The 26,434-nt window shown below is 35.4% G+C and overlaps 1 protein-coding gene across 1 annotated transcript; it reads right to left on the minus strand.

Moving 5' to 3' along the window:
* Positions 1–1,625: 1,625 nt before the first annotated feature.
* LOC112010638 (uncharacterized) lies at positions 1,626–24,567 on the minus strand. Its single transcript, XM_065778284.1, has 15 exons — positions 24,203–24,567; positions 23,228–23,301; positions 17,132–17,209; positions 12,037–12,112; positions 9,566–9,573; positions 9,325–9,426; positions 4,532–4,621; positions 4,366–4,440; positions 4,211–4,243; positions 4,000–4,080; positions 3,638–3,700; positions 3,412–3,474; positions 2,885–2,953; positions 2,288–2,326; positions 1,626–2,205 (listed from the first exon to the last, which is right to left on the minus strand). Exons 1-15 carry the CDS (start codon positions 24,243–24,245, stop codon positions 1,996–1,998), a joined length of 1,104 nt encoding a protein of 367 aa, XP_065634356.1. The 5' UTR covers positions 24,246–24,567; the 3' UTR covers positions 1,626–1,995.
* Between the last annotated feature and the right edge of the window lie 1,867 nt (positions 24,568–26,434).

Here is a 26,434-nt window from a genome sequence, read left to right on the forward strand (position 1 = left end):
TTTTGGGGTTGAAAAATATGAAATTTTATTTTATTTGGGCGAAACTTTTTAGTTTTGGGCTCAAAAAATACAAACAAAATAGATATTAGAAATTTGAGATAAGGTATCTCAAAAAAACAAAATTAAAGGTATGGTATCTCAAAAAAACAAAAAACAAAATTAGAGATATGGGTCTAAAAAAGCACTAAAAATGATAAATATTCACAATTACCTTAAAATTAAAGTTTCGATAATATATGCATTAAACTTATATTTGGAAATTATAAAAAAAAAATTAAAAAAATTAAAAAAAAAAACTACAAGTCTAAACTTATTTAATAATTTAAATTTAATGTAACATGTTACATGTGTTCCATGGGATAGTGATATACATTTTTTTTTAATATTCTTTTATATGTTCAAACTAATCAACTGATTATGGTATAGTTAAAAAAAATGTCCTTTTAATAACATCTTCTTCATTTATAATTTTATATAAAACAATATTATAATTTTGTGATTTAAATATTTTTATTAAATTACGTTTTTCATGTATATATTACTATGTATTGTTGTTGAATGCAATATATTATATGTTTCATTACATAAAACTTATAAAATTAGAAAATTATTTTAAATAACACATGTTGTGAAGGACCAAAGGGAAAAGCAATCCTGGAGTCCCACATCACTTGGAAAAGCACATAGAGATGTGCTTATAAGGAGCAATCTCCGTTTAATGTATAGCAACCTTGGGAGGAGAATAAAACTATGAGGGTCTAGGACTTAATGGATAATATCTATTACTAGTTACATGTACTATTTAGGCAACAATTTTAATGAAAATACGTATTTTCTTTTTAATGTTTATGTGGACAAATGTACAACGAATTGGTCAAATTATGTAAGGTTGAATTTAGTTTGTGATCTCCAATCCGTCTCTAATTTCACTCAATCAATTTTTCTAATTGTTGTAAGTGTTGGTGCAGATATCTTCACATGAACGCTTGACCTTCAGTGAACCGAAAGCAGCTCAGTACAAAACCTTAAGGGGCACAAGGTCACAATAGCTTCACGAAATGTACAATGTTCTTCCATTTTGATGAAGGCAATAAAATAAGGTTTTTAAACCTTTTAGGAACCTAAGTGCACAAATTCCAATTTCCAAGTCTGCCAAGTATTCGTGGACTGCAGTCAAATATTCCAAAAACTTCTCTCCTGGTCAATTCAGCGGTGAGATTCATTGGAATCAAGTGTTAAGTATGACAAAATTTAGCATTGAAAGACTTACCCATGTTGTTTGTTTTAAAAGGCAAGTAAATTGGCCATTCAATGATAAATTTCATCATACTTAAAACTAAAACAAACAGCTAGGAAGACATTGAAACAAAATAATAACTTTGAAGGATCATTTGTGCATTTGACTAGTACAAGGGATTAAATGTTGTCGAGGTGAAATATTACAGTGAAAGTATATTTTGCCCTTTAATTCCTTTTCAAAAAAGGTTTAATTGACTACACACCTAAATTATAGAATTTAAATTTAATTTTCCCTTTAATATTTTAAAATATCTCATCATTTTGACGTGACTTAAGCCGTCCACGTAGTTAACAATTTGCATACATATTCACATCAAGCTGAGACGAACGATAACAAACAATTATCTTTATCACGGGGTCGAAGCTACATAAACAGAAAAGTAATATACTAAATTTTGGAAGCCTCTCTTTGTTTGCCGGACCCTCTCTCTCCAGTAGCCACCATTCTTTAGACCAAAAAGGGAACTGTATAATTTTAGTTACACATCAAGAACCCTAATTAAACGTTAAAATGTAAACAGCTCTACAAAATTCAGTACCCAGTCCTGTTTCCATTAATTTGGCATGGGCACAACCTATATTTAATGGGGGTCTCAGGCCAGCCACAAGTAACCCCTGAAATCTTCTCCACAAGCAGAGTCCAATGGTAAATCTTTATATAGATGTTCTAATTGGGATCAACACAATAGATCCTGATTATTGTTGACTACTTGAACGAGTTTGTTGTAACATTGCATTTGTCGCACTACGTGTTCTTGATAGAAATGAAGTACTAATGCTAGGAAACCTCAGCCCGAACCGACCATAACTTGAAGCCCCACCATTGGTGTCTTCTAAAGCTTGATTCCCATTAGAAACCTCGTGATTTCTTGAGGCCTCAACCACTTCTGAAATTCCACTAATGTCCTGAAAACAGATTGAAAACATTCAAGATGGTGGACGCACAAGAAAAAAGAATGCAAATCCAAAAGTAGAAGTGCATGTTAACCTGGAGACCGGAGACAGCATTCTGCAGTGGCCGTTTAACCTGAAAAGGAACACATCAGGAAAGAGGAACAGAAACTGAAAGCCATGAAAAAGGAATAATTCACTTTATGATGTTCAAGTTGCTCTAAAGGAGGGGCAAAAGTTCCAAAGTCATTCTTTGAAGAACACTTGGGAATTTCACATCAGTGATAGGAAACAAGAGCCATAAGGGGAAGGAAAAACTATAAATGGGTTCGAAAATTATATACATATATACATCTTCAACAAATTAAAAAAATCCACCTTGCTAATGATCAAATCCAGACCTTTTTAGTAGTACTTTTTAAGCTTTCAAAACCAAATATACACATTCATCTAGGCAAATTTACTCACACACTTAAGGGACATGAACCCCCAAATCTTAGCCACCACCACAGACTTATGGGGGTGAAGGTGTCCTATGGACAAAAGAAACTTAACAATGATGGCCAAAATTCTAATTTGATGAGAATCTTCGCCATCATTGCCCATAAGAATGGAGATATGTGGTGTAAACCAGAACTGAAAGGCTGCTCTTTCAGCCTTTACTCAACCCAAAGGAATAGAAAAGTTTTGGAACCTGGTGAGATCCATTGGAACCTGAGGAAGGCAGAGGTTCAGCAGATAAAACAGGGGGCAAAGATGCGCTCTGCTCAAGCACAAGAAGTAGAATAAAGTTAGGACATCATTTCAAGAACATAACAAGCACATTAAGGGTGGAACAGAATCGGGGCAAGACAAGTGAACAATGTATTTGACATCATTTTAATACTTTTCTATCTGTTGAGATGATTTTCTTCATCATTACTGTTATGTCCAGAACAGAGGAAAAGATTAAAGGTCATCAATCAACCTCTTGCATTTTCAAATTCAAGCAAAGACAGATTATAAAACAGCTAAATCAAAATGAAAAACCAAAAAGGAGACCTTCCCAGATGTGCCCAAGAAAGTTGGGGTTTCTTACATCCAGAAACGCTAGAGGAGGTTAACACTCCCATATACATATACAAGTGGTTGTGGATGTGTGTCAGAGATAAGTATTAAACAATAAGCTCTGATGACTTAATTTTAAATGTTATCTAATCGAGTGAGTGGACAAATTTTTACCCTTGATGAGGGCGAAATTGGTGGTAGTTCAAGAGCTGGCCTGTAGGAACTGGATGGTGCCACCTACATAATTTAAAAATAAATAGTTCATATGGGAGAGAAGAACTATACAATCTATAAGAAATTAATGAGATAAATACCCAAGCTTTATGCGTTTGTGTGTGTATAATATACAGATGAATATACTTACAGAGAATGCATAATCAAACCAATGTATATATCATACCTTTGAAGAGGGAGTAGTAGGTGGCTGTTCAAGAGCTAGCTTGGAGGAACTGGAAGGCAATGCCTACAGATTTTAGAGATCACAATTAATATGAGGCAGAAACACAAACTGAAAAGAAAATCTGATATTGAGATGTGCCAAAACCAGATGAGTAAAGATATTTCGGTTAACAATAATAAAATTCAGATACTGACTATTAAGTGAAGGACATAGTTTTTTTTTTATAAGTGAAGGACATAGTTGACTTAGTGTAATATGAGATAGTACAAATAAGCAACAGAAGTCTTGACATATAATCATTAAAGCAACAGACATGTGAAAACAGATCTGTAAATATCATATGGAAGGGGTTCAGTTCATGCCTGAGCACTTTCTGGGGTTCTGCTATTTTCCAGGTTCCGGGCATAATGACACAACCTCCTTACTCCTTCATTTGTAAGATCCTAAGCAGATAATCAGAAGCAATGACCATCAGCACAAAACATATTCGTGGGCAGAAAATAACACCATATGGAAAAGTTAACACATTATTTTTAAAGGGAATCTAAATAATGTTGGCCGCATAATAGCTACCTGTTTCCCTTCTATTCTACTAATCTTAGTTTCCTGAGGCACCAAAAGAAAAAATATTAGACTTAAATATCACATCCAGGAGAACACTTACAAACATGATTGAGCTACAAAAACAAACCCTGAAAAAATAAAATAAAATCTTGAAGAGGACTCACCAGAGTCTGTACTGCATCATGGATATTTATAACATCCACGCCGACAAAATCCGTTCTTTTTCGTAGTTCAGAAACCTAAACAGCTTAATAAATGCTGTGTAAATAAAGTTGAAACAGAAAACATAGGACTACCTAAACTAATAGCTAATGTCTGACTTGGACCCACCTCCTGTTGTGTTTCAGAAGTAATTTCTGCACACTCATCCAAGGTAGAATCCATGACGTCCATTCTTGAAGATAGTCCCCTCTTGGTGGCCTAGGAAAATTAAAATCACCACTATGTAAGAAATCAGGCATGTCTCTATTTCTCATATTAGATAAAATAAACAAGATATTCCAAATTCAAGACAAGAAAATCAGTTTTGGGGAATTTGTTCAAGTAAATTGCAAAGTATAGAATAGCAGTTATTAGAATGTTTAAGAAAGTTATGCGCTACTTAGATGACAATGATAAGGATCTCCACCAGCATATCAAGTTCACCATTAATACACTTAATCCTTTTGACAGGTTACACTTGGTTTTGGAATATTGTTTAGCTTAAGTATTGTTTTAAGATGTGTTTGAACCAAGTGCACAAACAATTCCAAGCCCCAAAAAACAAAATAAATTTTCTTGCAGAGAAACTTATAAAATAAAAATAACCATTTGATAATCATTTGGCAGAGGTCAGGCCTTGGTGTAATGACAAGTGTCTTCCACCAAAAGCAACAACTCATAGGTTTGAGTCAGGGAATCAGCCTCTCCAAAACAAATTAAGGGTAAAGCTTCCTACCATGACCTCTCCCAGACCCTGCAAAAAGTGGGAACTTTGTGCACTTGATACGACCATTTTTTTTAATTTGATAGTCTTCTGCATCAAAGTATCATCAAAGGAGGAAAAGGTGGATGACATGTGTTTGTTACCATGTGACATTATCCAAATTCAAACACCAAATTGTAAAAAATACAAGTGGTTGTTATCCCCTACAATTTTTGTTCTTTATCACCATAATAATGTTTTTCCAATTTTACCCTTTTTATCTCACTTTGAATATTGACCCATACCTTTCAAATTTTACCCTCTTTATCTCACAAATATATTCTATCTAACCCATTTAACATATATATTTAACTATTTAAAAGCAATCACTTGCATCTTTTCCAATCTCTCATTATAGTTTCATGTTTTATATTTATCCTGACATATCCTTTTCTTTTAGATAAATACATCTATCATTGTACATCCTTTTAGATTTATCCTTTTCAATTGACTTTCCTCAAAATGATACCTAATATTTTTAAAGGAAATTTATTGACATGATAAAAATAATAGCATAAGATTTTGGCATGATTGTTAGAATGGACTCCTTCCTCCAAAGAATGTATACCCTAATTTGTTTGAATGGAAGCTTTAGTTTCTAATGCGTTGGACTCTCAATTGGATGGGGCGGTTAGGAGTTGGAATTTGAAGTTTCACAGAGATTTTCATTATTGGGAGATGGGGGGTGTGTTTTCTTTCCTTGATCATATCCATTCTCATGTGCCTGCGCGTGGGGCAGGGGGGGAGGTCACGGGTAATTGAATGGGAGTCATAATTTTGATGTATGGTCTTACTATAAGGCTATTTGTGGAATCATTGCCCATTCTTTCCCATGGAAGGGTATTTGGTGTGTTAAAGTGCCAAAGAGAGTATTGTTCTTTTGTGACAGCAGCATTGGGTAAGATTCTTACTATTGACAACCACGTCAAGAGGGGTGTCACTAGTAAGTTGTTGTATGTGTCATCATAGTGGGAAATGGTGAACCGTCTTTTACTTCATTGTAATACTGCTTGTGCTTTGTGGAGCAAAGTGTTTATAGGATGTTTGGGATTCATTAGGTGATGTTGGGGACCGTTGCAACTCTATTATTTGGTTGGCGAAAATGGTTTTGGAGGCATTCCTTGAATGTATGGAACCGCGAGCTCGCATGCTTGACATGGATTGTGTGAAAGGAACAGAATACTCATACATTTGAGGATGTTCACAGACCTTTGGATCAATTGAAATCCTGGCTAATTATACTCTTTGATTGGTTTCGGGAATGGGGTTTTACTCATTGCTCTTTCTTTTTAAGGTTCCAAAATTCTTTTAGATCTTCCATTTGATCTTCTTGTAATTTTAAGATAGATTTTTCATTTTCAATAAAATTTTCATTACTTATCAAAAAAAGAAAATAAATGGTCTGAACAGCATAATGCAATTTTTTTTAAATATAATTTATATAATTTACAGAAATTGAATCACTAACAACCTGGTGAAGAATTTAGGATACCATACCATAGCAAATTCACTCCCCATAATTACTGAGACCCTAATCCCAAGGGTAGCACAATCAACTAAAACCATGCTTATTGAAGCAAAGGTCACAAGTTTGAATCTCCGCTTCCCCCTCCCATTGGGGCAAACTTAGTTATCAAAAAATATATATTATTTTGAGATCCTGTATAATAAGTTAGAATTACAATGACAAGACTATAGTACAATCTGCAAAATCACATACTATACAATAAAAGTTGTGACCTACACTGGGTAGTTGCAACAAATAGATGTTCTCTTTTTTTCTTTATACCTTTTTCCTCCTAATTCCACATGGACAGTTTGTTGCCCCTTTATTTTATTTTATTTTTTTATAGGAAAGAAAATTTGTTGCCCCTTTATTTGACACACTTAAAACTACATGCTTTCATCATGTGGTGCTTTATATGTATAATTATTAACATAGATTGCTCTAAGCAAAATTCTATTGCCAAGAAATTTAAAAAAACTATTAAGTTAACAAGAAATTTATGAGACCAATTGCACCTGGGAATGAGTATAAATTGCCATCAGGAGTGAATGCCCCTAGATTACCCAACAACTGGTTATAGCAGGTGAGGTCAGTTGCTCATAAGTTTTACTGGCTAGAGGTGAGTCTAAATAAAATGTGCGTACTTGAATTGAAAACATTAAGATGGATAAGTGGAAATACATGAAAAGATAGGATTCGAAATGGGGAAATTCATTTAAAGATAAGGGTGACCCGATGAAAGATGAGGGAGAGTCACTTGAGATGGTTTGGTCTTATTCAGAGGAGATCAATTAATGCACCAACAAGAAAGAGAGACGTTAAGGGAACATAAAAAGAAAGAGGAAAACGAAAAATAATTTTAGTATTAGTTAAAAAGAACATGTCAATTAAGAAACTAAAGAATATGACTTTGGATAGAATAGAATGGACAAAAAGAATACATTGGGCCAACCTTTTTTGAAAATCATTCGCTGACACCAAAAATTTGAAACTAAGGCAGTAAGGCTTGGTTGCTATTCCTCTATTAACAAAAGTTCCTAAAAGTTTAACTGAAGTTTCAATATTTATTTAAAATTATTTTTATATAAGTAATATTTACTTTAAATTATTTGAATCAGCGACCATAAATTTCTTTTTAATAAAATAGTTCAGTCTTAAACATCATGCTTGCACTTTTAAATCAACTTAAATGTTATATTGTCATGCAACATGCTTTCACCACACACTATAGGTACGTGAAAATATTAAATCTATTTCAGTATTTTCAAGTAATTTAAATATTATTCAATTACCAAATTTCTTCAGAAATTTATAATAAGTTAAGTTTCATTATTTATTTTAAAATTTTAATAATCTATTATACTTCTCGGTTTCGATAAAACTTGGTATTACATGTTCTTTTGCCATGTAACTTAAAACAAATTTTGTTCTTTTACTTTTACTATCTATTTTATTGTTCAATTTCACTATGGTATTGAAATATAATACTTCATTTTGTCATTCAAAGCTAAGATACAAACCTATTTGATGGCATTGGTGGTAAAAGAGAACTGCCAACAAGGTTGACCAGAATGGAATAATAAAGAACAATCACAAGCAAAGTCATAATAAAGAACAATCTCAAGTTTTTCATGGTATTATGAACAGCAGCTTTCATTAAAATAAAATAAAATTGACAAAAGTAGTATAGAGTATCGCATTTTTACAACTTTTTTGTTGTAAAAATTTGGTCAACTGTAAAACTCAAGCAAAAATAGGTAAAATGTTTTACGCTCAAACAAAGGGTAAAACATTTTACATATTTCTCTCAGCCTGCTCTCTCACCCATCTGCTACAAACCACCCATCTCGCACAGCCACACAAGAGACCACCCATCGACACCACCCACCATCATCAGCGTCGACACTACCAAGTACCAACCATCATCACCAGATTTCAGGAGAGAAAGAAAGTGGGTTAATGAGCCAAGAAGTGGCGACTCAAATTTCAGGCAAGAAAGAAAGTGGGTAAGTGGGTTTGGGATATGAGTGATTGCTTTGGTGAAGTTTAGCTCTGGGTTTTGGTGGATGAGGGAGCATTTGTTGCGGGATTATTGCGACCAGGTTCAAATTTGGTTTGGATCAAATAATGGAACTGGGTCTTTGATGGGTCAAACCAGCGGCTTGTGAGGTTGATCGACGCAAACACCTCTACCACCCATTGTGATACAACGCCAATCTGGGTTCATGGGTGGCAGGGTTTCTGATATGGGTTTTGGGTTCGTGGGTTTTTTTTTTTCCTTTTTTTAGGCATTCTGATTTGAATTTTTGGATGGTTGGTAGAGTGGATTTGGTCGGATTTGTGCTAATCTGGTGGTGATTGTGGTGGTTAGATTTGTGGTTGACTCTGGTGGCTGGGTTTGCAGCGGCTGGATTGTGCTTTCATTTTTAAGAATTTTGGTTATGCCAAACACTTGAAATTGTCTTCATTGAAAATGTTTTACATGTAAAATATTTTACTTCAAAACAAACGAGTGTAAAACTAGAAAAATTGATGTATTTTTATCGTTGAGATAATATAATTTGGTGATTCTTTCACACTCATAATGTTGATTGAACAAGTTTAGATGTTATTATAAAGGCCAAACAAAAGGATCAGAAGCACAAAACTTACTGAGATTGATGAATATACACTCTCAAGCTGTTTAGCTATACTATTGCAAGCATCATTTAAACCACGCTTTGACGCAAACATCAAATCAGGGAGTTTCCAGCCCTGCAATCATACAACAGATGCACTCAAATGTTCATCAGTAACTAAAAGGAAGACGTGCTACTAAAGATACAAATTAAAGTACATCAAATATTTTTTATGAGAACAGGGAGGATGGAGAAGGGGGGGAGGGCATGATTACATCATATACTAGGAAATAGGAATGACAAAGATACAGAATATGGGTACAACACTAAACACATTTTAATACAAAAATCTTTAAAAATTAAGGTTTTTTTTTTTTTTTTTTTTTTGATAATTTGATAGTTACAATATGATAGTTACAATAATTTGAGTTTCTTTTTGCTTCACCTATTATTATATATATAGATATATAGATTATTAATATATATATATATATAGATTAGTGATGGGGACAAATTTTTTCAGGTATCGAAGCTATACACAAAGTATTCCTATGACAAGATCCAAAATATATTATTTTCTTTTATATATGTATAACACAAATATTTCGGTCGTTTTAGTCTTTACAAAACTTAAAATAATTTTTTTTCTTCATTGAGTTAGTTTGTAAACTGTGAATTATCTTTTAAATAATATTAATTAAAATTAGTATTTTTAAACATTTTATATCAAGATATTTCGTTGAATGATTTATCTATTACACGATTAATTTGTATACACTAAAAATTTTAAAAAGTAAGAAACATATCAAATTTAATCAATTTAAATAATAAACATCATTTTAAGTTCCTCAACATATACAGGTCAACATATATAAAACAATAGTACAGCCTAAAGAAAAAACAATTTTTTTTTCCTATAGATAACAAATGCAATATGTATAGGTAACTCCTAACAAAGAAATTCCCAATTTTCATTTCTTATTAAAAAGTAGTGTCTATATCTCTAATTCTCCAATTAAAAAATAAAATAAAAGTTTTTAATTTTTGAAAAACAAAGAGGACAATCCAAAATCATTATAATAATAATTGTTTCTAAAAAAAATCATTCTAATTCATCGTTTTAGGAAATAGCCTTGTAAAGGACAGATAGTCATGGGCCTTGCTTTCTCCTTTTGTGGGCTTGGAATTTTTTGTTTCTTACCTTAGCAGCTTGGGCTAACTGCTTATTGTAATGTCTACGGATCCACTCACATATTCTCCGTACCCACTTTAATGGCATGTTTGGATGTTTAAAAAATGAGGGGGAGTAGAGTAGAGGGAGGGAAAGTAATGCAATTACCTTATTTGGAAGTTTTTTAAAGAATGAGGGGGATGGGTTTTGAGGAGTTTGGAGGGGTTTGGACTCCCTCTAGTCCCCCAATTTTAATTCTCCCAAATTAGAAAGATTTGGAGGGGGAGTAGAGTACATAAACTATTTACCAAGTAAATTATCTAATTTACCCTTATTATATTAACAAAATTATACAAGGGGAAGGGCTAATTACTCCCTTCCTCCTTACTAATTTTAAAAACATCCAAATAAGGTGGAGGTGAATCATTCTCTTCTACTCTCCTCCCCACTACTCTCCTTCCCTCTGCTCCCCTCTACTCTCCTCCCTCTCTGAACTTCCAAATAAGCCATTAGTTTTTGAAAAATAGTGTGATGGGCCAGTTTCTCTGGGGCCTTCTGTTTTGTTTTTGTTTAATATTTTCCTTTAATTTGTTTTTTTAAATGGTGTTGAACCGAAGGGCTAACAAGTAGGGCAAACTCCATTTCTTTACCAGCCCAAATTCAATTATATTAATTCAAACAAAATTATATTAAAGTCGGTAAGACAATATGGTTATTAACACAAAAAAAAAAAAAGGCCTTTTTCCTCTATGCCGTAAAAATTAGTAAAAGTAGTAAAGAACGTTATAAATTAACTGGTTTATAATCTCTAGTGTTTTCAGCAGAAAAATTTAAAGCTCGAATTTCCCAACTTCCATATGATAAATAAAAAAATGGTAAAAGAGAATACATTGAGAGAGAGAGAGAGAGAGAGAGAGAGAGAGAGAAAGAGAGAGAGAGAGAGAGAGAGAGAGAGAGAGAGAGAGAGAGAGAGAGAGAGAGAGAGAGAGAGAGAGAGAGAGAGAGAAAACCAATTTTAATTCCCCCAAATTGGAGAGATTTGGAGGGGGAGTAGAGTACATAAACTATTGACCAAGTAAATTACCTAATTTATCCTTATTATATTAACAAAATTACACAAGGGGAAGGGCTAATTACTCCCTTCTCCCTTACTAATTTTAAAAACATCCAAATAAGGTGGAGGTAAATCATTCTCCTCTACTCTCCTTCCCTCTACTCCCCTCTACTCTCCTCCCTCTCTAAACTTCCAAACAAGCCATTAGTTAAAACTTTTTTATATATAAGTCAAAATCAAAGGATGATATTCTTAGTTAAAACCTCATATAAATTTTTAATTCCAGCCAAGGTTATCGAGCGAAGACACTATATTGATGCTCATTCATCTGTGCCAATATTTATGTTTCATTTAATGAGGTAGGAAATGATATAAATGTCCAGCATGAATTTCCTTGATAACGCTTGATAAAGTTTAGCTGGAACATAAGAGTCCATCAACATTATAAATAACAAAATCTCCATTTTTTCTCAAAAAAAAATCTCCACTAGCATGTGGGAGAACACATATAACTGTCTAACCTCTTCCACTCGTGGTCACAATTGTAATGGGCCCATTTGATGCCAATGACTGCAACTCTTGCCGTAGGCTGTTAACCTGGAGAAGTCAAATATATGATCATGAATTACTTTTTCAATTTCTAAATAAGTCTTGAAGAAGTACAAGGTATTCTAGTTAGTTAAGAATGATAAGCAGAATTGACTAAAAACCAACATCTTGAGCTTAACAAAACCTGGCTGTTTGAAAAGCGTCTTAATGCAACTTTTATCACTCTCATTAAAAATAAATAAATAAACAAAAACTGACCTTTGGATGTGAAGGACTTTCACCCTATTTGTTTGTTAGCGGGCAGTGGGCACTATAAGAATCATCACTAAGGTCCTAGCTAATAGGTTGAGAATGGTGCCAAACAAATTCTATCAGGCTCTCAAAATGCATTAAAGGAAAGTAGATTTTAAAATTAGTTCTAATTACTAATGGATGTTTACACAATTGACTGAAATCTGGAATACCAAGGGTCTTATGCAAATCAGATTGAAAACAGGGGTGTGAAACCCATATACACAGGAAGTGTACACCGGAAAGGAAGTGCAATTAAACTAGAAAATTACAGTGATAAATCACGTCCAATAAATGGGAAAAGGAAAATAATCTTGTCACCGTTGCAATTCAAACAATGATATAACAAACAACAATTTTAATGTAAAACTGTCCTTTCGTTCCTTTAAAGCTTCTAGTATTCCTTCCTCTCCAAATGCACCACATTAGACAACGAGGGAATGCCTTCCAAATTTATAAGTTTAGATGTCAACCAAAGCGGTCTTGCTAACAAGCCAACATATCTATGACTCCTTTCAGCATCACCAAGTGAACCCCAAAGAAACTAAACGCTAGTCCTCAATTTTCTGGCAATAGGGCAATGGAGGAGTAGATGATCAATTGTCTCCCAGTCTCTTTTGCACATACAAACACCAATTAACCACAATAATACTCTTTTGCAAATTGTCTATTTTTAAAATTTTCCCCAGCGCCACAGTTCACACAAAGAAAGAAACTCGGGTTGGTTCCTTAGACTTCTCCAAGGGAATGTCAAAATGCCCTTAGGAACTAAAACTCTTGAATAGAACTTAACCTCAAACCTCCTTTGTGCAGAAGGCATCCAACAGAGCTTATCTTCTCCATTACCCAGCACTGCAATAGCATAAATTAAGTCCACAAAAACTGATAAGGGCTCTAGCTCCCAATCATTTACTTGTCTGGTGAAATTCCAAACACAGTGCAAAACATCACTATGGAACTACATATGATCTGCTACAGAAGCCTCCCTGTCCTCTGGAGTGATACAAAACCAATTCCAGGAAAGCCTCCTTCAAAGGAAGTGTGTCGCACCAAATGCCATGCCAAAATTTAATCGTGGCATCACTATGCACATCAAATCAAATGAAATGTGAAAAAACCACTCCTAATGTGATAGATTTGCCGTTGGAGGGAGGGCGTTATACATGGTCTAGTGGCACTAACCAACCTTCTATGTCTAGGATTGATAGGGCTCTAGTGTCACATGAATGGGAACATCACTTTCCGGATGTGATCCAACAAATCCTTCCACGATCTGTTTCTGATCATTTCCCAATTCTTTTGGAGGTAGGGGGTATGGCTAGGGGGAAAAGTCATTTCCGGTTTGAGAATATGTGGTTGAAGATGGATGGGTTTGTTGATAGGGTTGATTCATGGTGGAATCGCCATTCTTTTTCGGGCACACCTAGTTATGTGTTTGCCAAAAAATTGAAAGCATTGAAAGATGACATTATTCAGTGGAATCGTCAAGAGTTTGGCAATGTTGGGCGCAGGAAGAAAGAATTATTAGGGGCTTTAGAGGTTTTAGATGCTAAGGAAGGGGTTCTTGGACTCCCTGAGACGGAGAGAGATGAGAGAAATGGTGCGAGATCGCAAGTAGAGCATCTTCTTTCTCTAGAGGATATCTTGTGGAGACAAAAATCAAGAATGTTGTGCATTAAGGAGGGAGATAATAATACTAAGTTCTTTCATAAGATGGCTAATTCTCATAGAAGGTTTAACCATCTAAGTTTCTTAGAAATGGATGAGGTGATTTGTGAGAACGGAGCAAAAGTTGCTGCTCAGGTTGTTCAATTCTATAAAACTCTGTATCAAGAGTCTGAGGAGTGGAGACCCTTTGTGCAAGGACTGGAGTTTGATCAAATAGGGGAGTTGGAGAGGGGCTGGTTGGAGAGGAGGTTTGAAAAAGATGAGATTCTATCAGTGGCCAGAGATATGGAAGGGGATAAAGCCCAAGGTCTAGATGGCTTTCCTATGGCCTTTTTCCATCACTGCTAGAGGGTAGTTGAAAGAGACGTCTTGGCAATCTTTGAAGAGTTCCATCAACATTGTAAGTTTGAGAAATCTCTTAATGCTACCTTTATAGCTTTGATTCCTAAGAAGAATGATGCCCCCAACATTCGTGATTTCAAACCTATTAGTTTGGTGGGAAGCTTATATAAAATCTTGGCCAAGGTTTTGGCAAATAGACTGAAAATTGTGTTAGATCAACTGATATCTGAATCTCATAATAGTTTTGTGGGAGGTAGGCAAATCCTCGATTCAGTTCTTTTTGCCAATGAGTGTGTTGATAGCAAAATGAAGAGTAAGATTCCGGGAGTGATTGGCAAGTTAGATATTGAGAAAGCTTATAACAATGTGAATTGGGAGGCGCTTCTGAAGTTGTTGAAGAAAATGGGCTTTGGGGAGAAATGGTGTAACTGGATTTGAACCTGTATCTCCACAGTGCAGTTCCCTGTATTGGTCAATGGGTCTCCAGCTGACTTCTTTGGTAGTTCTAAAGGATTGAGACAAGGCGATCCGTTGTCTCCCTTGTTATTTTTAGTTATGATGGAGGTGTTTAGTAGGACAGTGAAGAGAATGGAGAAGGCAGGTTTAATTAGTGGCTTTAGGGCGGATGGTAGGAGGGGTAGAGGGGAATGCGTTTTCCACTTGCTGTTTGCGAATGATACTATCTTGTATTGTGATGCAGAGGTGGAGCAAGTCCTTCATGTTCGATTGCTGCTTCTTGGTTTTCAAGCTGTGACTAGTTTGAAGGTTAATGTAGCTAAATGTGAGATGGTTCCTATAGGGGAGGTAAATAATGTGCAGGCTTTGGCAAAGTTTTTGGGTTGCAAGGTTGGGACCTTGCCAATGTCGTATCTTGGTATGCCGTTGGGAGCGTCCCATAAGTCCCCTTCTATTTGGAACTCTATTTTGGAGAAATTTGATCGGAAGTTGGCAGGGTAGAAAAAGTTGTATTTATCAAAAGGTGGTAGGTTGACACTGCTTAAAAGTACGCTATCTAGTCTTCCCACCTATTTTTTATCTTTGTTCACCATTCCTACACGTGGCCAACAAATTTGAGAAGCTACAAAGGGACTACCTGTGGGGTGACTCTAAGACGCATTTATTGGGTTGGGATAAGGTGTGTGCCTATTGCCAGTGGTGGTTTGGGTATTAGAAAATTAACCACTTTCAATAAAGCCTTACTGAGAAAGTGCCTTTGGCATTTTGGGATCGAGGAAAATAGGCTTTGGAGGAGGAGGAGGGTGGTAGCTTTGAAATTTGGGGAAGAAAAGGGGGGGGGGGGGGGGGGGGTGGGTTAGGGAAGAGTCAAACTCATGGCAAAGCCACTCCTTAGGACCATGATGATAGCAGCCACTCCTTTTATTTATTTTATCAGTACTCTCCTATTATGTTTTATAAGTCCTAATTGCATCATACTCCAAATGAGCAAGCAATATCTGCCTTACAGTTGAAATAAAATCTGCCTAATTGCACCATTCTTATATGTTATTGAGATATTGGTGTTTTATTTATTTATTTTATCAGTACTCTCCTATTATTATTATTATTATTATTTTTTTTTTGATAGGTAAGAAAAAGTATATTCAAAAAACTGCTAGATGTAAAAAAGCACCAGCATAATAAAAGAACAAAAACGAAAAACAGCAAAAACATAAAAAGCGCTAATTATAGAGAAGAAGAGAGAGAGCTAAGGAAAAAGGAATAGAGTCACTAGATGTGAGTCCCCAAGCCCTAGCCCAATCAAAAAGGGAACTAGAAAAGAGAGCAAGCAGTTGGTCTTCAGATCTATCCAAATCCTCAAACGTTCGCCGATTGCGTTCCCTCCAAATACACCACATCAACACAGCGGAACTTGATTTCAAATGTAAGATGAATGCTTTTCCAACCAATTCCACCAACTAAATAAACAACCTTGCACTGTACGTGAGGGAACCCATGAAATCCCAAAAATTCTAAAGACAAAACACCACAACCGATAAGCCTTTCCACAATGTAACAATAAATGATCCATTGTCTCACCGTAGCAATGACACATAATGCACCAGTCAACGAAATCAAAGCCCCGAAGTCTCAAGATATCTCCCGTGAGGATCCTATCCCATGTGGCTGTCCAAACAAAAAAAAGAGACATGCTGGGGTGCCTTAACTTTCCATGTACCTTTCCAAGGAAAAGCAATGGAAGAAGAGCCATGTAACTTATGATAATAGGAGTGAATAGTGAAATCCTTGTATTTTGTCAAGTTCCATCTCAAACGATCACCATCAATCAGAGAAGGTAAATTAGATGCCAAGAATCAAACGAAATCATCCACCACATCTGCCTCCCAATCATTAGGACCCCAAATGAAACGAACATCCCAAGTTCTCCTGTTCCCTGCTCCTTGACATATTAGAGAAGATTCTATGGATGCCTCTCTGTTTGCAGCAAAATTGTACAAGGTAGGAAAAGCCAAATGGAGAGGAAGATCTCCGCACCACCTATTTGTCCATAATTTCACTTTATTCCCCACCCCAGCCTTATACTGGACATTATTGTTAAATACTTCCCAACCCATCCGGATACTTCTCCACAAATCACACCCATGAACACTCTTTCCCAACTTGGAGGTCCACCCCCCCCCCCCCCCCCCCTCTACCAAAAAAAAAAACACTATTAAGTGGGACAATTCTTTTTTGGCTGTTGAAGACACCACTCTACTTCAATTAACCAGCCAACTTTACTGAAGTAATAGAAGATGAAGGGCAAACCTGAGCCATTAGAGAGTCATTGCGTGGTTTTTTAACTGATGAGGAAGAATCATCTTGTTTTATTTGCTTCAAAACAATCTGCATTAAAAAACAGAAATTATTATAAAACCTGAAAAACACATTAAAAAATATTAATAATTTAACACAATTTACATCCATAAAGAAAAAGGAAGAGTGTTAAAGAGAGCATATTATTTGAAAGAAGAAAAAGACATTGAAAAGCCAGACTGACAATCAGCGCATTCTATCCCTGTGGTAAACACAAGCCAAGACTTTGGAGTACCCTAATACCTGTAAGAATCATGGCTACGAGATCTAAATCACATCCAAAAACTGTGGGATCCTATGAGGCTCAAGAATAAATGAATAAATCACAACAATGTCCACCAAACACATGTTATCAAGTTCCCCCCCGTTTTTTTTTGGCAGCATGTTTGAGATATCATTACTGGTCCTGGAAGTAAAAACCCTGATTCAGAAGAATAATGCAAGCAGCTGCTTGGTTAAGTTAGTCAATTGGTTTTGGTCCGTTTTGAGTATAAAGACTCATAATCATTTAATTAATGTGTGTGAAACCATAGCATGGTTAGAGAAGAATATCTCTTTGGAAGCCTAAGGCTAAGGCAAAGCCCAAGAATAAGTGTCCATTGTTTTTTTTTTTTTTTTTTTTTTGATAGGTAATAACAAACTTTATTGATAATAAAAGTACAATGAATTTACGATAGTAAACTCATTGCACAGAAAAGAATACAAACAAATCAAAAAGAAAGACTACTAGAATTAAGGAATTCAAACAAAGAATGACAACGCATAAACCCCCAAATACGGGACCACTCAAACAAAGTCCTAAGTAGCAAGGACTTCACATAGTCTACAAGTCTCTCAGTTTCCTTAAAAGTTCGGGCTTTGCGCTCCTTCCAAATTAACCACATAAGACACGCTGGAATCATATTCCACACATTTGAAGTGTGCCTCCCCAACCAATTCCACCATGCAGAGAGAAGAGAAACAACATTCTTCGACATCACCAATTGAACCCCAAACAAACGAAGGACTTCACTCCACAAGGTATGAGCATACTTACAATGGATCAATAAGTGATCCACAGTTTTCTCTTCACATCGACAAAGGCAACACCAATTAACAAGAGGTAAATTCTTCTTAACAAGGTTGTCTATAGTAAGAATCCCACCCCTAGCAGTTGTCCATAAGAAGAAAGTCACCCTTTTAGGTTCCTTAACACACCAAATGCTCTTCCAAGGAAAAGACACCAACGGGGCTGCTAGCAATGAAAAATAGAAAGAGCGCACATCAAAAACTCCAGTACGATTCAATTGCCATATCATGATATCATCACCCCCTCTAGGTAGCTTGGATGAGATATGCGCAAGAAAATCATAAAAGATCCCTGTCTCCCAATCTTGAAAAGCACGATAATTGCGTAAGTTCTAGCTTCTACCACTCCCATCCAGTGCACACTCAACCATATCAGAAATCATAGCTACCTTATCCACAGCAATAGCAAACATTGCCAGATATAAATCCTTCAAGGCAGTAGGGCTACTCCAAGGGTCATACCAGAATCTGATACGAAAACCCTCACCCGCTGCATACAACACATGACCAAAGAAGCTCTCAGCCCCCTTCCTAATGTTCTTCCACATACCACATCCATGCGTCCCTCTAACAACTCTAGTACACCATCCCCCACTAGCCTCCCCATACTTGGAAGCTATAACTTGTCGCCATAAACGTGTGACCTCATTCGCAAATCGCCATAGCCACTTTCCAAGCAGAGCTTGGTTAAACAGCCCAATCACTGGCCATACAACTTTCTCCCAAGCAACAAGTGAGAATTTAAAAACATCATTAGATCTCCCCCAAAGGAAATTCCTCTGAATCCTCTCTAATCTGTTCGCCACATGTTGTGGAATAGTGAACAAAGATAAATAATAAGTAGGGAGACTTGATAAGGTGCCCTTCAATAAAGTAAGTCTACCCCCTTTTGACAAATATAACTGCTTCTAACCTGCAAGCCTTTTTTCCATCCGTTCAATGATAGGGTTCCATATTGAGGAATCCTTACAATGTTCCCCCAAAGGCATACCCAAATAAGACATGGGTAAACAGTCTACCTTACAACATAAAATACAAGCCAAGGCATCCAAGTTCCCAACCGGCACAATCTCACTCTTACCAACATTATGATAGCTTCAAAGAAAATTAGAACCATACAAATATGTAATAATTGTTCCTCGGAAGCATCACAAAAGAGAATAGTATCATCAGCAAACAAAAGGTGAGAGATATGCAAACCTCCACCTGTATTGGGGCTTGCTTGGAATCCACTAAGAAAGCCTCCATCTTCTGTCCTTTTCAACAACCTACTCAACACCTCCATTACCAATAATAATAGGAGTGGAGATAAAGGATCCCCTTGGCAAAAACCACGAGAGGTGCCAAAGAAGCCAGCTGGAGACCCATTAACAAGCACTGAAAAACGAGCAATAGAAATACACATCTTCATCCATCTCCCCCACTTCTCCCCAAAATAAGTGTCCATTTTAGTTAATTAGGTTTTTATATTTTATTAGGTTATTCTAGAGTCAAAGGTATTTTAGAAATTTTACAATTGTATGGGCCATAGTTATAGGCCATGGGTTTTATTTTATTAATAAGTCTTATTTAGTTTATGGGTCTTTATGTATGGACTTTCGTTTAATTCAAATAGATGTCCAAGTACCAGTAGGAATCACTCTTTATATAAATTATGCTCAGTGAATTCAAAGGAGATAGAGAGTTGATTAATAAAATTGAGTGTTTTGAGTAGTGAGGCACATTGGCCTATGGCACCTTTCTCCTCTCTTTCTCGTCTTTCTTCTTCTCTTCTTCTTTTCTTTTCCCAGATACTGTTCACATTGCAGTATTGCTCACAGCACTGTTCAAAATTACTATTCACATATTAGAAAAGGATTTTATTTCCTACTTTTATTTCCTTCTCTTTTCAACCATAAGTCCATTCTTCTATCTTACACCCTAATCCTTCTAGAAAAGGTTCTAAACCCCAAATGCCATAAATCTTCTTAAACTTAAACCCACCACAAACACACATAGGCAAATTCCTCAATTTGTCATGTTATGGTATAGCCGTATTACTCCCAAAGGATTCCAAGCCTCTTTTGATGGTCTTACTTGAAAGAGTTAAGCCTAAGAATGAAAGAATCAATTTCCTCTTAGGAAAATCGTTTCTTCATGGTGAGACTCCAAAGAATTGAAGGACAAAACATTTAACATAAAGGATCAATTTTTATTATTATTATTGGTAAGCCAAACACACACCCAAGGTAGTCAAAGGAAAAAGGCAACTTTAACATGCCAAGGCCTTGTATAGCCCGAGGCAAGACTCAAGAGGTAACAAAAAGGCACTAGCCCAATTGAAGCTAGGCATCAAATTTTAAATATAGTTTTTATACATATAGAACTTAATCATATGTCTATAATGTATTGAAATATTATAATCAAGTGTATTGACATCTGTTGCATGAAGAAATTAGGTTAATTGATTTAAACATAAGCTTAACACAATTTAGGCTCTATTAATTATTCTAACAATAGGTTTTACAACAAGCTTCAGTAAATTAATTAAATAACAATAGGTTTTACAACAAACTTTTATAATTTTTTTTTTTTTTTAACAATAGGTTTCACAACAAGCTTTTGCAAATCTAATAATAAGTTCTACAACAAGCTTCTATAAATAATTAATCTACTGATAGGTTTTACAATAAGCTTCTATTAAAATAAATAAATAAATAGAGAGAGAGAGAGAGAACTATCAACTAAAGCCTAAAAAGCTATATGATTGAATAAAAAAAAAATCTAAGTGATGAGGAAATAATAAAGAGGTGATTCAAAGAAAGGAGAAGGTTTTTTTTGGGGGGGGTGAAATTCTGGCACTTTTTAGAGCAACAGTTTTGTTGTTTCATTTTCTTCATTTTGATTTTTCACTGTCCCTTTGGGAACAACTTATCTAGCTTTTTGCTGAAAAACTTTTTGTGGATAATGTGTGTACTTGTACTTTGAAAAAGTGAGATTTTAAAAAGTTGTACATAAAAATTAAAAGTTGAACTTATAAGCTTAAGCCAAACAGACACTCAATATTTGAGGGAGGGTGAATTTGAATGTGGGTGTCTCCGCCTCTCNGGGGGGGGGGGGGGTGGTGGGAGAGAGTAAGGGGAGGGATAGAAAGAAAGGGATGAAAGAGACCTGCCTGAGAGAAAAGTGAAGAATTAAAGAGAGAAGAGGTAGTTGCTCAAGAGGTGAGAGGTAGAGAATAGAAAGAATTGAATCTCACCTTAGCACACTGAACATGGTTTTAAGGTGCTCACCTTGCTTCCCCAGGCTCTAAAGGCAAGAACCTCACCAAAGGTGCCTCCCCCTAGAGCCTTAGAAGTTCCTTAGTGCACCTCGCATCACCCAAAGCCTAGGCAAGTGCCCAACTTGCCTTTGACTACCATGCATGCGCCAATTGATCTTGAATTGAGATATAGAGCTTGCCAATAAATTAAAAGGGGGAGGTGCCGGTTGAGCTAGAGCTCATTGCCAACATAAAGGATGAGATACTGAGAACATGTCCACCCAAGGATTTAACTCTTGCAACATTTCCTACTTCTATTATTCCACCCACAACTCAAGTAATAATTTTAAGCTTTGAATTGAGAACCTAACCCAATCACTATAAATGAGGTTACACAATTATGGCAACAGGTGATTGCTACAAAATATGGAGAGGAATGGGGTGGTTGAACTTTGGGTGCAGCTTGTGACAGAGTATAAGGCAGGTTGGGAGACGTTGCAGAAATTTGTGTATTTTGAGTTGGAGGATGGCTCTTGTTTAAGGCTTGGCATGATCATTGGCATGGAGGGCAAGCTCTTGAGCTGTTTCTGACTTGTATGCCTGCTTGCTTGATCAAATTCCCTATTCCATTCAGTCCTGGATTGCCTAGTAGGTGGGGTAGGCTAGCTCTAGAATGTGAGATTTCACAGAGGTTTTCATGATTGGGAATCAGCAATAATACTCAATAGGCTCTTTTTATAGTTCTTATTTACTCCAATATCCTGAGGAGAGGGTGTTATGATAGGATGCTTTGGAAATTGAAAGTGGGTGAAGCCTATACTGTCTAATCTTATTATAAGGCTCTTCTAGGTGCTTGAGCTAACCCTTTCCCGTGGTAGAGGGTATGGCAAGTTAAGGCTCCAAAGAGTTGTTTTTTGCATGGACAATGACATGGGGAAAAATCCTTGTGGTAATATTATCAATCGTGGATTTACCTTGATTGGATGGTGTTGCCTGTGCCAATGTGGTGGAGAAACAGTAGATCATTTGTTGATTCATTGTGAGGTAGCCTATGCTTTATGGATCCCACTTTTTAGAAATTTTGGAATCCAATGGGTGTTACAGAGGAGGGTGATAGACCTCTTGTTTGGCAAAGGAGGGTGATAAAACCAGCTATGTTCAATGGCACTAAATATTGGGTTATTAAGAATAAACATATTCATAAAATGAGTATAGCTGAAATGATAATGTTAAGATTGATAAGTGGAAATACATGGAAATATAGAATTAAAAATGAAGAAATTCACTTAAGGATAGGTGACCCTATTGATGAAAAGATAAGAAAGAGTCGCTCGAGATAATTTGTTCATGTTTAGATAAAAGCAATTAATGCACCGCGTTTGAAAAAGTGAGTTGAATTAAGTTAAGGGAACGAAAAATATGTATGTTAAATTAAATAAGTACCAAAGAGTATGACTACGTGACGGGAAAAAAATGCATGTAGATGACCCTAACTAATCTATTGCAGATCCATAACCAACTCTAAAAAAATTTAAGGCTAACGGTTATTTGTTGCTGTTGTTGTAATTGAGGCACTTGAAAGACAGATCTCAATAAGCAGTTTTTTTTTTTTTTGGAAGTAATTGATTAGGAAAAAGAGGACATCAAGCAAGTGCATGAGAAGTGAGAAATCTCACAGCAATTTTTAAGATATATAAAACAAAAACAAGAACTTGCATGGTTATACATCACAAAAGTACCTTAAAAGCACCAGAGACAAAATCAGATACAGTTGACATACGCCCTTCTTTTGCAAGTACTGAACCAACAATACCTACAAGACATGAGGTAAAGTAGTTGGTTAACAAGGAGTTTCTTTCGTTTCAAACAAGCTAATATAAAAGTAAATTAACTATTACATATTTCAATAAAGAAAATATACCCAGTTTGGCTACCATTAAAGAAAACATAGTATCACATCCAAAATAACACTTCATAAGTTCAGAAATTCTGGCACTTTTTAGAGCAACAGTTTTGTTGTTTCATTTCTTCATTTTGATTTTTCACTGTCCCTTTGGAACAAAACTTATCTAGCTTTTTGCTGAAAAACTTTTTGTGGATAATGTGTGTACTTGTACTTTGAAAGTGAGATTTATTTGAATGTGGGTGTCTCCGCCTCTCTTTTTTTTTTTTTTTTTTTTGGATAAATAAGATAGATTTGCAACCTATGCATCCCCTCCATGAGAATTGCTCTATATTATCAGGTCAAAACCCCAATTGGTTTTTGTTTAAAACACCCAATCACTTATTCGACAACAAGAAGTTGAGCTACCTAGAAGCCAAACAAACACAATAGGTGCCTTGAATTTTATCAGGCAATAATAAAATTCCAATTCAATGATTATTGAATTGGCAACACACAACAGTCTTCACCAGCTCCCACTTTTGGTGTGTATATATATATATATATAATAAAATAAAATAAAGCAGGTAATTGTAGTGAACAGTAACTCCATGATCAGTGATCAACCGAACCGAAGCAACACCACCATAGTAACACACTTCTTTTTTTTCCAATCCAGTCACACAAAACATACACTCGAAATTCAAAACCAACCAATAGGTAATAGTTTATCAAAAACCCTAACTCCTTCAAATTACAATAACTGAATTAGAATTTTTTTTTTTTTTTTAAAAGGGGGAGAATCGGAGAAAAAGAGAGAAAACAGACTGACCTGCACCAAGAAGAATGACCACCTTCCCAATCGGTAGAGCCATAGCCGATTTGGTAGTGTGGGAGAGAGTCGGTGAAGTAGTAGAGACTAATATGGGCGACAACGTTACGGCATTAAATAATGAATCCTCTCTCTCTCTCTCTCTCTCTCTCTGAAATTTAGAAGAAGCAAAGCGTAAGCGTGGGTTGAAGTTGAAGTGACAAGAAAAGAGCTCTCTCTCTCTCTCTCTCTCTCTCTGTGTGCGTGTGTTTGAAAATCTCTCAATCTGGGTGCGTAGAGTGAGAGAAGTGCAGCGGGATAGAGTAGTCGCTGTTCACTCTTCAGACCCCTGCAGGTGGCGTCGTGACTCGTGTGCGAATTGTGTGTGTATACGCGAATATACCTTCTCTACTTTTTCTCCAAACTTACATAAATGCCCCTCTTCTATTAAATACCCTTTTTCTTTTTCTTTTTCTTTTTCCCCTTGCACAAGTTTTTTTTTTTTTTTTCTTAAGACGTGAAAGTGGAAACTTAACAATGCAAGACAGTACTAAAAATTAAAATGCTAAGAATCAAATTAACACATTTGAAAGGATGGAGACCAAATTGTTAAAATTTAGTGTAAAAATTAAGAACCAAATATGTAATTTACCTAACAAAAAATCTTATGTAAAAATAATTTTTACATTTTTCTGTATTTTTTAGTATTATAAAAAATTAGATAAAGGATTTCTCTTATTTAGTTTGGCCTAAGATAGAGTTGTTTTCTATTGAAATTTTATGGAGAACAACTCTATTTCACACAATACTAAATAAAGAAAACATTTTATATCTCACGTGCAGCTAAAGAATAGAAGTTAAAAAATAGTTTTTCAACTCATTTAATGGCAACTACCAAAAATAGGAAAATTTGAAAATTATATAGCTTTATAAAAAATCTTGTTTGAAAATGATTCATTTTTCAAAAAATAGTAATGTCAAAACAAATACTAAAAATAGGAAAATTCGAAAATTATATAATTTTATAAAAAATGCTGTTTCAAAATAATTCATTTTTTCAAAAAATATTAATGTCAAAACAAACATAACCTAGTTCTCATTTTAAATTTTTGGTAGGATGAATGGATGATCATGATCCATCCAAGAACTCAACAAGACTACAACTTACCTCAAATCTTTTACTAATGTACGCGCAATAACTATTTTGGATTCAAACTAGGACTCTTGCAATAGTTATGGGTGGTAGAAAAAAAAAAAAAAGTTAATTTCTATCCCCACAGTCTAATTTTGGGATGGCAATGTAAAAAAAGTTAAAAGTTTCGTTTTTTTTTCTTCCTCATATTGGATGTTTGAGATTAAAAGTCAGCTTTTCAACTTTTCTTCTTAATCGTTCATAATTATTGCATGGATTGTAATACCTAGCCTAGGTATTGTGCTTGATCTAAATCTCACCTTATACACACCTCATTCCTATCTAAGCAAACATCTTCGATAAAGGATGATGAAAAATGGAAGTTTGCCTTTGTTTTGTGTGGTAGAAAAATGGAGAATAGAAAATGGGATGTGTGGAGTTTTTCACGTAGTCCCACCAAAAACCATCCTCCCAATTTGGTAGAAAAAAATGGTTGAGAAAGTACCGTTTATGTATAATTTTCTATCATTTCACTTTTCTAATTTTTTTTTTTTTAAAGAAAAAAAACATTTCCTACTTCTTTGAATTCTGTATGCTATTTCCACACAGCATGATGCTGTTTTGACAGAAGTAAGAACAAAATCACATTTGACTAAAATGAATTTCGATCTTCATTTTGGGATAGTGCAAGTCAAAATTTTGAATATTGCTCGAATTATGGAAAATCAATGAATTTGTTAGTAACATGCTTAGGAATTGGGTTCCCAAGGGAATTCAAGAGGATTCTAGAGGGCTAAATTTAGGACTGGAAAGCCTTGAGGGTTTGGTTGTAACTTAAAAACGAAACGCGATTAATGTTTTATGTGAGATTATAGTTCAGTCCTCGGGAAATTTCAGGTGCAAAATTGGAAAATTGGAGTAAGAATAGGTTATGAGGGTTCTTGAAGGAATATGCAACTAGGGTTTTGGATTGCATGTGTGAGCTTCGTTGATGATAAATCATTTGAAATCCTCTGCTCCCCTTTCAGCTCTCTCATCTAATAATCGTTGATGGAAAGTTAAGGCCTGCCCCTAGCTCTGTACTTCAATCCCACGCCTTTACTACCTGGGCAATGAAAAGC

The sequence above is a fragment of the Quercus suber genome, unplaced genomic scaffold (genome assembly GCF_002906115.3).
Source record: "Quercus suber isolate HL8 unplaced genomic scaffold, Cork oak 2.0 scaffold_177, whole genome shotgun sequence".
In the NCBI taxonomy this organism is placed as follows: Eukaryota; Viridiplantae; Streptophyta; class Magnoliopsida; order Fagales; family Fagaceae; genus Quercus; species Quercus suber.